This window comes from Alligator sinensis, unplaced genomic scaffold (assembly GCF_000455745.1).
Source record: "Alligator sinensis unplaced genomic scaffold, ASM45574v1 scaffold839_1, whole genome shotgun sequence".
Classification (NCBI taxonomy): Eukaryota; Metazoa; Chordata; order Crocodylia; family Alligatoridae; genus Alligator; species Alligator sinensis.
This window is the reverse complement of record NW_005841885.1, coordinates 85,419-96,106: the sequence shown is the minus strand read 5'-3', so window position 1 is coordinate 96,106 and position 10,688 is coordinate 85,419. Positions and strand designations below refer to the sequence as shown.

The 10,688-nt window shown below is 56.9% G+C and overlaps 1 protein-coding gene across 1 annotated transcript in view; it reads right to left on the bottom strand.

Annotated features, from left to right (window-relative positions):
- CELSR3 (cadherin EGF LAG seven-pass G-type receptor 3) overlaps nucleotides 1-10,688 on the bottom strand; it is a gene marked incomplete at its 5' end in the record, with an annotated part of 59,632 nt that overhangs the window by 2,199 nt on the left and 46,745 nt on the right. Inside the window, 10 exons of the mRNA XM_025196803.1 lie at nucleotides 632-1,712; nucleotides 2,108-2,308; nucleotides 2,728-2,901; nucleotides 3,909-4,015; nucleotides 4,483-4,619; nucleotides 5,036-5,149; nucleotides 7,772-7,898; nucleotides 8,760-8,839; nucleotides 9,172-9,284; nucleotides 10,412-10,586. Coding sequence (XP_025052588.1) covers nucleotides 632-1,712; nucleotides 2,108-2,308; nucleotides 2,728-2,901; nucleotides 3,909-4,015; nucleotides 4,483-4,619; nucleotides 5,036-5,149; nucleotides 7,772-7,898; nucleotides 8,760-8,839; nucleotides 9,172-9,284; nucleotides 10,412-10,586 — 2,309 coding nt within the window. The remainder of the gene's footprint in view (nucleotides 1-631; nucleotides 1,713-2,107; nucleotides 2,309-2,727; nucleotides 2,902-3,908; nucleotides 4,016-4,482; nucleotides 4,620-5,035; nucleotides 5,150-7,771; nucleotides 7,899-8,759; nucleotides 8,840-9,171; nucleotides 9,285-10,411; nucleotides 10,587-10,688) is intronic.

The window sequence follows — 10,688 nt, the reverse complement described above, 5'->3', positions numbered from 1 at the left end:
ACCTCAGTGCAGTGAAAGAGCTTTCAAATGAGGCTGACACGTGCTGGGCTCAGGTGTTGGGCACGCTCCTCCTTTTATACCACCCCTCCAAGCCCAACACGTCAGACGGGACATCACTGCTTCTCTGTAGCCTAGGGGAAGGCAAAGCTTGGCCCACAGATCCGACTGGGCCTGTGGTAGACTCCAATTCCCAGCAGCTTCTGCCCGCGTTGCTGTGGCCAGTTTTCATGGAGACCCCAGGAGCGGTGGGGCCATGACATTGTCGGGCCAGGGCTTGCATGGAGACTGGCACATGCAGTCCTGGCAGGGCGTGTGGCTGGGTGGGGAGCTGCTCCAGGGCTGGGGCCGGGGCCAGGGCCAGGATCTTGTGGCGGCAAGATCCTGGCCCTGGCCCTGGCCCCAGCCCCAGCCCTGGAGCAGCTCTTCGCCCATCCACACGTATTAGGCACTTTCAGACGCTATACCTCAGGCCAGTCAGAAGCCTGGTAGCATTGCTCATGTTTCCCATACCGAACATAACTAGGGGCAGAAGGAGCACCAAGGTGGCTGGAGGTTAAGGTTACCCATTGGCCAAGACACGGCACAGACCGGACTGACCTGAATGCTGCCTCTGGGAAAGGGCAACACTTACTCTGAATCTGGCGACAGCTCAGAGATACTGTGGGAGGTCGCAGAGCGAGGTGTGGAAGGGCACGGCACAGAAGGTGTTGAGGAGGTCTGCACTGCAGAAGGAGTTGCCGTGGTCTGTGGGCCAGAGGGAGTGCTGGAGGATTGCATGGAGGACAGGACAGAGGAATTAAATGAAGCAAGGATGGAAGAAAGGATGTCTAATTGCTCCGTGGAAGGGTGTTGGTTGGCAGCTGCTTCCAGATTCTCTCTAGAAGGCTGCCTCCTAGAAAGAGGTTCTAGGTTCTCTCGGGAGGGCTGTCTTCTAGACAAAGACTCTAAATTTTCCCGTGATGGATGCCTACTGGGCACTGTATCCAGATGCTCCCTGGAAGTAGATCTTCTGGATAAAAAGTCCAGCTGCTCTCTTGAAGGTTGCCTAGCTGATGCAAGCTGGTCCCTTGAAGGCCGTCTTCGAGAAAGCAGATCCAATTGCTCCCGAGATGTGTCTCGACTTGGCAAAGTGTCCATTCGATCTCTAGAAATTTGCCTACTAGGTAACGTATTTAGCCACTCTCTAGAGACTTCTCTTACTGGCCCACAGTCTAGTTGTTCTCTCGACCCAAACCTACTGGGTAACATATCTAGATGGTCTCTAGACCCCTGCCTCCTGGGAAGTGTATTCCCATGATCGCTTTGATCATACCTGGTAGCTAAGGTGTCTAAGTCCCCTCTAGACCCATGCCTGCTGGGTAGATTTTCCAGGTGTTCTCTAGACCCATGCCTACTAGGGATGGTGTCCAGCTGCTCCCTGGAGCCGTGCCTGCTGGGGACAGCTTCCAAACGCTCCCCCGAGTTGTTCCTGCTCAGCTGCTCTCTGGACATCTGCCTTCTCATCAGCATGTCGAGCTGCTCCCGGGAAGAGTACCGGCTAGCTGGCTGGGAGAGGCTGCCTGCCCCTGAGTAGATCCTGCCATAGGAAGCAGCCGGAACAGCCCGGTGACCCAACGTGGACGTTTTGTACCAAGAGAGCTCATTGGTCATTCTGCCCACAGATGACAAGCCCTGCAGAGCTGGAGGGTACTGGAGGCGATTCTTTAGAATCCCTGCAGGAGACAAGCAAAGCCGAGAGTGAAGCAAGTCCTGGGGATGGCGGAGAAAATCCCCCTTATTCCCAGACAATGGGACTGGCTCAGTGACCTGGGCTGTGCTGCCCCTCTCTGTGAGACCCATGTGGGGGAGGAGGTTGCAGCTGGGTGTGTTTGGGATGGTTTCAAGATGCCAGCACCTACACTCTGTCATCTCCAGAACAGATACGTCTAATGCCAGTAGGCAGGCAGAGAAGCCATGAATGGTCAGTCTGCCCAAGCAGTGTCAGTCCTCCATGGGCAGAGGGTGTGGCAAGGCTCTGAGGATGCAGTCAATAGGATGTACAGTATGCGCCCAGGAGCACTGGCAGGGCTCTGGGGCAATTGTCCCCACCCCCAACCAGCACAGTTACCTTTCCTTTGGCGCTGGGTCTGGGTGAGGGAGTTCTCGTCCCCGCTGGTCAGGGCCAGGTCTGGCTGGTTGTTGTTGGCTGCATCTTTATTGATGTCGAATCCCAGCTTCCGCTCAGAGCCCCATTTCTGCAGAGAGCAGGGGTGAACCTCGCATTCACCCAACGCTGGCCAGTAGGACATCAGATCATTGCCATCCACATCTGGGGAGGGGCAGGGCAAGACCGCAGGGGAGGAAGAACACGTTATGCCTGGATACGACTAAAATCAGGACCTGCTGTGATGCTCACAGGGGTCAATTCACAAGGCCTCTCCAATCTTGTGACTCACAGCCTGCAGTGGGCTGGTGGGACTCACAAGGGAGAACCAGCAGACAGGACAGGTGGTGGCATTCCCCTGCCTCTCCTGCAGTCCCGCCTGGCCTGGATCCTCTTAGCTAGTCCCAGGGCTCATCAGGTTTAGATTTTATCTTAGCAAAGCATCATGCTGCATCAACAACAGGTGCTTCAGAAGTGCCCTGTGGGTGGAGACCCTTCCCTCCCACCCTCAGGTCTGCATAACTCCAGGCCCTGGTTGACTGCCAGGGCCCCAGCATCCGGCAGGACCCTCCTGTGGTACTTGCCCTTGGGAGTGGTGTTGGAGGGATTGGTGAGGAGACGCTCGCTGTGTGCGGCCCGTTTGAACTGGCGCTGGAACCTGCCACGCAGACGCACATTCTCCTCGCTCTCCGATGAGGGGATGGAGAGGCTGCGCTCCTCATCCAGGGAGAGGTCGCTGTCCGAGTCTGAGTCTTGATCTGGGCAGGACGCATGGAGGTTGGAAGAGGAGGGGGGCATTGTGGGATAGGGTTCTCCTGCCTGCATCCTCAGCTGAACCCCCTGATCTGGCTCTCCCCTCCTGAAAACCATAGGCTACCCCACAGTGCAGCCCAGGTCACAGCCCCGCCTTGCCCTATTTTCACCTCCAGTAACTAGACAGATCAATTCCCATTCTGCCCAAGGGTAGACGCTGCTGAGTGACAGAACAAGGAGCAATGGTCTCAAGTTGCTGCAAGGGAGGTTTAGGTTGGATATTAGGAACAGCTTTCTCATTAGGAGGGTGGAAGCCCTGGAACAAGTTACCTAGAGAGATGGTGGAATCACCATCCATGGAGGTTTTTAAGGCCCAGCTTGACTAAGCCCTGGCTGGAATGATCCAGCTGGGGACGGTCCTGCTTTTAGCAGGAGGTTGGACTAGATGACCTCCCAAGGTCCCTTCCAACCTGAATTTCCTACAATTCTATGAGTGACTCTGGCTGCTCCCTTCTGCCTTAATCACAGTCTGTGCAGACTCAGGAACCAACAGGCTGACTGGTAGGGGCAGGTGCTCTGAGCCAATGCCTGCAGCACAAAGTTGAAGGAGATACATCCCTCATGTGTGGCGCTCATTGTCAAGGCCAAGAGCATAACCAGGTTCCAAAAGGGACTGGACCAACTTTTGGAGGGCAGGTCCACTGACAGCAGTTAACCACAGCAGTTGGGGATGTGACCTGCTGCTGGTGCCTGGGAGGGATGGCAGGGGCTGGGTTGCTCCATACCCACCCTGTTCCTTGGACTCTTCCTCTAAAGCATCCACTATTTGCCATTGTGGGAGACAGGACACAGGCTGGCAGACTTTTAGCCTGACCCAGCATGGCCTTTCCTATGCTCCAAAGCCTCCGCGCTAGCTTGGGACCTGCCCCATGCTATGGCAGCTGCTGTTTTGGGGCAGTCTGGGGCCCCTCCACACTCATAGCAATGTGAGAGGGCTGGGCACCAGCCTTACCTCCTCCTGCATCACGGTGGAACATTGCCACATCGAGGTCCGTGGGGCCGGTGTGACCGAGTAGGCTGTGATCCAGGGCAGAGCCCTGACGCGCCATCATGTTCTCTCTGAAACACACCAGGCACAAGACTGCGACCCCGATTCCTTACCAGGCAGTGCTCCGGGTAATGCAGCCCTATCCTCTCATCTTCTGCACTTGGCATCAGCACCAGGATGAGAAGACAAGACACAGAGGCAGAGACCCTGGAGGGCTAGGCCTGAGGTGCAGAGCTGCATGGGGTGCCCAGGACTGGAACAGCAATGGGCTGTGAGCCAGGAGTTAGGGGCACTGGCTGAGCTCCAGGGCTGGACCAGCAGGGGTACTTATGGGCAAGGACTGAAGGGAGTCAGCAGAGGTACTGGGGGAAACCCAGGAGTCCTGCTCATCCACAATAAAGGGGCCAGAGGGCAGGCAGGCAATGCCTGGGAGGAGAGAAGCACCCTCACCCTGCCACATCCATCACGTCACAGCCATGCACACATGGGCTCACTACCACCCTGCTGCCAGGCTGGGCCCTGCCAGCCTACACCCTACCTGAGGTAACCCCGCTGGCTGGAGTGGGTGTGGCCGGAGCGGACGCTGCTGACTGAGGAGATGGTGGAGGCCCCCAGGGTGATACGGATGAGGCCACTCTCCTCAAACAGCGCCGTGTTGTTGTATGCACTGGGGCCCTGGTGAGGAAGAAGTGTGGAGGCTTCATTAGGAGTCTGTTTGCTGCATCTGGGTGTCACAGTCCCACTCCCACCCACTGGGTCTATCACCACAGAGAGGGGACAGGGGCCTGAGCCCATTCAGAAGCCCCCAGGGCTCTGCCCAGCAAGGCGTCCCCTTCTTTCCCAGGGGCACAGATGCCTCCACATGGGAACACAGGGCTCCCTGGGATTGGCAATACCTACATTCTGATGTGGCTGCTTGGTCCAGCTGCAGAGCTCAACCCTCTGCTCAGGACCTCCCCCACTGCCTCCCTGGAGCAGCGGGGATGACTGAGGGAAGGCACTGCCCCTCAGGCAGCTAAATGACAGGCTGAGAGGAGGACACAGTGCTTTCCCCATGATTCAGCCTACAGACAAGCCGCTCCGTCACCCACCTGTGCACTCCTGGCTGCCTCCTCACCCTGCCCCTTCTTGCCAAGGCAGGCCAGTTTCCAGGCCTCCTGCACCTCTTCATTCAGGACACAGAACAGAAGCAACACAGCCAAGCCCTGAGAGGGAAGGGAAGGGAAGGGAAGGGAAGCTGTAAGTAGGAGTGCCGAGGGGGAAGCCCACAGTACCTCCTGGAGCCCCCTGCTCCACACCAAGCGGTGGGGCTGCATGGAGCCATTCACAAATGTGCTATTGGTTCCAGTCTGCTCCCCTGGAACCCACTGCCAGGACCTGGTGACTTCTGCTTCAGTCAGTCCTGCCCGTGCACAGACGTGGCTCTCCAGCATCGGGCACACTGCTGCAAGCACCTCTTTGGATGGCAGGGGTGTAGCAAGCAGCAGGAGTGCAAGGGAGGCATCCCTGTGCTGCTCAGCTGCCATTTAGGGCCCCGCACGACTCTTCAGTCTCAGGAAGAGGAAGGAAGAAGTGACTCCCTCTTGGAGGGGGCTGCCTCCTGGTTCAGTTCCCTGAGGCCCACGGGAAGATGGGTGAGAAAACAGGTCAGGGCCATGTGGAGCACTGCAGAAGCCAGTCACCTTTCCCTCCAGAACCCAGGAGATCTGCTCGGGTGTAGAGCTGCTGGGGACCAAAAGGGCTCTGAGGCCAGGGGTGGTTATGAACCTGGGTACACGCCAGCAAGCACAAAGGCCTCTCCACATTAGTCTACCAGCTCGCCAGCTCTCAGGGAGGGCCCTCACTTGTAGCAGCTGGATCAGGCAGCATAGATACTGTGGCTTGAGAGTGGCAAGGTAAGTGGGGGAGGAAAACCGGAACAGAGGTGGTTTGGGCAGCATGGGGCCCTGGCAGCTGGACCTGGCCCAATCCTGTTCTCAGGGCTCCCAGCACCAGGGAGTAGCTCAAGCAGAGCAAGGCTTTGCAGCAATGCAGTGTAACAGACACCAGAGGGGACGGTTAGGACAGGGGTGCTGCAATGCTGGCACAGCCGGGTTGGTGCAGCTAGGAAGGGCAGACAGCGGATAATTAGGTGCCACTCAAATTCCAGGCACTGGGGGCTCATAGCTCATGCCTCCATGCAGCCCCTGTAGCCCGCAAGCATCCCCGCAGGCTTTCAGGTGAGCAAAGACCCATGACAAACCCAGGCCCATCGCTTCATTCAGGGAGACTCCTCTTGGGCAGCTGATTCAGAGCAGGCCTGGGTAACACCCCACAGGTGCCCCAGGAAGAGATCACAGCTGCTGGCTGCTTGGGGCATGCTACCACCAGAGCCCGGTGGGACTCTGCCTAGGCAGGACAATGGCTACTAGAGGCAGCAGGTAGCCCAGGGGTGAGGGCAGCAGCAAGAGGGAGCTGACAGCACCAAGCTTGAGCTAAAGGCAGGCAGAAGCTGTCAGGGACGAGGGGGGAGGAGGGATTGACAGAATGGAAAGGCCCAGTGCCCTGAAAACTGCTAGCAAAGGGTGGGGCCAGGGCCGCTCTCAGTTGGCAAACCTTCGTGAGGCCCTGCCAGGGGAACACACCTGAGCCGGCTCGGGTCCTGGGATGGCTTAGAGCTCGAGCTGCTTGGCCTTGCGGGCAATGTACTGCCACAGTTCAACTGCTGGTGGCACCAAGTGGGCCCATTCATCCTAGCTCAGGTAGGCATGTGCTGGAGATGCACCTAGACCAGCCTCTTCAGCAGGCAGCAATCTCAGCTTGTGAGTGTGACACTAGTAACAGCAACATGTGTGCATGTGTGCCAAGGGGAAAGAGGAGTGGGTGTGCACGTGCATCAGAGTGGAAGAGAACCCAGCACCCGTTGGCCTCAGAGGTGGTTGGAGAGATCTGGGCTACACTGCTTGCTGGGTCACCCCCTTCTTTTTTTTTTAATTTCATGTCAGGGGCCAAATCAACCACATCAGTTCCCAACTCTATCAACTGAGAAGAGCTCAACCATTCAAGTCTGTATGGCACAACCACCAGCAAATATCCTACCTGCCAAACTCTTCCACTTCGAGCTTCAGATACTCTAGGACCCAGGACAAGCATTCTGCATGAAAGCCCCAAGTCTGGAGGCCTTGGAGTTTGATGCCCCTTAGTCTCACTTGCCCTAGCCAAAAGGCTGAAGGAGCAAGCTAGGGAGAAAGCCCAAGAACAATCACCCATCACCATAAATTGTGTAGCTGAGATCCATACATTGGAGGCATTATAGACTTTTGCAGGGGTCAGCCTGCCACAATTCAAGGGACAGGCCTTCACCCTCTAACTACACTGGGTCACTGAAGGCTGAGAAGAAGGGAATCTCCCCTGCCAAGTCACTTGCTGGGTCAAACATGGCTCAGCAGTGTCAGTGTTCAGAGGGGAGAGATCAAAGCTTGGGAGTTGCTGGGTTACTGCCAGGCAGGCCTGAGCCAGGGAGCAGCATAGGAGGGGACAGGGAAGCCAAGGGCTGCAGAGCAAGGCACACACAGGGGTGGGGAGAAGCGATCTCTTCTGTCGCACAGCAGTACAGGGGTAGGGCGGGGGGCACAGAGGGATCCTGCTGGAGCAAAAATCATTGGTCCCCCACTCCCTGTTTCCTGCCCTCCTCTCCCCACCTCCCTGTAACTCTCCTTTCCATTCGACTGCCTCTTCCCTTCACTTTCCCTTGTCCAGTGGGAGGCATCCTGGGAGGGGAGGGGAGGAAAGAGGAGGGGCTGAGCTCCTGCTTGGCATCCCTGGGCAGAGGCTGGACAGAGAGTTACCTGGAGGCTGCAGAGGACAGTGTAGAGGTAGTGGAAAGCCAGGACACTGTTGTTGACAGCCAAGAGGCCAAAGAGCCAGGTAGTACTAATAACTAGAAGCAGAACAAATGAGCTTCGTAGCGTCATGCTGGAGAGAGAGAGACAGACAGACAGACAGACAAGCACACACACACACACACACACACACACTGAGGTTAGACTGTGTTGTTAACCTAGAATATTGCTCTGACAGAAACACAGGGGAAAGCACACGCCTGTCACCAGCTGCCTGGCTCTCTCTCGGCACCACTTTCCCACGCCAAAAGTTCATGGGCACATGCAGTATTCTCCAGCTCCACAGCTGCACTTGCTGCATACTGACTGCTCTTAGCTGGGCACCAGCCATGCCCAGAGGATGACACAGTTCCCAACCCAAGAAACTTCCTTTCTAAATCGGATGCAGCGCAGTGCAGACATACACAGACAGGCCCCTTGGCACCAAGACAGGGAAGCAGACCCAGCATTACAGTGTGGCTTGGAAGGAGAAGTGGAGGGTGAATGGGAGAGGGTCACAAATGGAGAGCAAAGCAGGGTAGGAGCAGGGGGGAACAAGCTTGGAGACAGGGGCAGGAGAGAAGCAGAGCCCTGAAGATATGGGGATGGAGCAGGAGTGTGAGGTAGCAGGTGAGGGAGTGCATGGGAAGGGCAAGGCAAGGAGTGAAGTCATGCATTTCAGCCTTGGCCAGCCTGGAGGGAGGAAGCTAAGTCATGGCAGCTTAGCTGGGGAAGGAGACAGGGTTACAGCAATGACTGTCCTTGGCAGCAGGCAAGAGGGGAAAACTGACTGGACAAAAAAGGACACGGAGGTCTGGGTGGTGATGGAGAAGGGAGTGTGCACGCAGGGGGTGTTTGGCCAGTTGGAGCAATAAAAGGCAAGGCCAGGAGCAGCCCCAGTTGGGGGCGGTCCGAGTGGGTGAGCCCTCCTGGGATCCCACCAGTCCATACTCACAGCACTGACTTCTTCTTGGCCTCCTTCTGACCAGGGGAACACGACATCTTTGCCACCAGCAGGAACATAACTCCATTCATCTGAAAGCAGAGACTGGTTAGAGGCTGCTCTGCTGCTCCGGCCCTGGTGCTCTCTGCCCCTCCCTATGACACTGGGTGGGCAGCCAGCCCTGTGCAGAGCTGAGCTTCTTCCATAGATATCCGTCTGCAAGAGCTTGGGGAATGGTGAGAAGGGGAGTCCAGGGGAGGAGGAGCACATGGAGAAGAAAGGAGAAGGAGCAGAGAGGACCTACACAGGGAGGGACATGATGTGGAAGAGCCAGCAGAAACCTGGGAAAGAGCAAGAGGGGAAGAGGCCAAGATGCCTGGCACAGAACAGGGGCTTGGCAGGTATTAACAGAGTGAGAATTTACCACAATGACGATGGTGATGGGGCCCGCAAAGCTCCAGACCAGCTTATCATGGATGGAAATCCAGCAGAAGTCAGGGTTCCCATAGCCCTCAGGGTCCAGGCCAACTGACAGTCCTGGGGAGGGGAGGAGAGGGAAGGGAAGGCTTAGTTCCAAGCACAGCTGCTTGGACTTACTCTGCATTTCCAGGGCATCTCCCAGCAAAGAAACCCAAAGCAGGGACCAAGCACTGGCTGATGCCACTTCCAAATGCTCCTTGGAGATCAGTATCAATGGGGTCCATTTTAGAGCCCCAGGACAGGGCACAAACTGCCCAATCTGGCTATGCATGGCAGCCAGAAGCACAAAGGTCCTGGGACACAGATGAAGATGAACATCCAAAGAGCATCTGTGCCCTATGCTGCACACCCTGGAATGGCAGGAGCTCCAGGCCCATCCTGAAGTAGGACAGGAGAGAGGCCTTGCTGGTTGTTTAGGAGGAAGGAGACCCTGGCTGCTGAGACCACTGATGTTCCACATCAGGGGAACTGGAGGCCCTGCCAGAACACCAAGGGCTCATCTATCCCATGGCAGCAGCAGAGCCTGGCCCAAGGGGCCTGAGGACTTGTCTCCCCGCCATGCCCACAGGCACTCTGCAGACCCCGAAGTCCACCAGCCAGGCTGCTCTGGCCTCATTCTCCATGCCCGCTCTTGCACCCACGGTCTCTGTCAGGCCTGGAAGCAGGTACTGAGGATAAGCTCAGAGCACCCTCCCTGGCTAGCTTCTGGTCAGGTGTACACCAATGGACTCATATGGAGGGGGTGTGAGTGGGGGCTGCTCAGCTCCTTTCTCACTGGGATGGACCTTGGCAGCAGTAGAGATGAGCCCTGAGTGGAAACGAATGCATGTGGCCTTCACCTCTGCCTGTATGGTTGTCACACCAGCCTGGACCTCACTGACCATCTCCAGTGCACAGAGCTGCTGGGGATGCTCCTGGCTGGACCCATATAGCCACAAGCACATGCACAGCTGCAAACATGGATGCCCATAGACGTCTACATACATTCTACACACATCTCCTCCTACCTGTCTCATTGGCTGGATAGATAGTACCTGAATACCTGGAAACCTGCGCGGTGCTCCTCCCACAGCTGGGGCTGATGGAAGGAGATTCTAAGCATGCTCCTAGCATGGCCCCAGGCCTGAGCCACTTCCCACCTCCCTCCAAGCAGGCACCTGTCTTCCCCAGTAGGCAGCACCTACCTGTGATGATGGCAGGCACCCCCCAGCCAATGGCATAGTAGAACCTCATGGCCCCGAAGTTGACATTGCGGGCTTCAGTTTGCATGCGGTAGATGTGGAGGCCCTGGACAAAGAGCCAGGCGAAGGTGGAGAGGAAGAAGCAGTGCAGCAGGATGGCAATCACAGTGCAGAGGAACTGAGAGAAGAGATCAGTGCTCAGAAGGAGCCCCCAAAAGGGCCCCTTTTGTCCAAGATGGGGGAGGCACTTCCTTGCCAGGTCCTCTCTCACTGCAGGAAT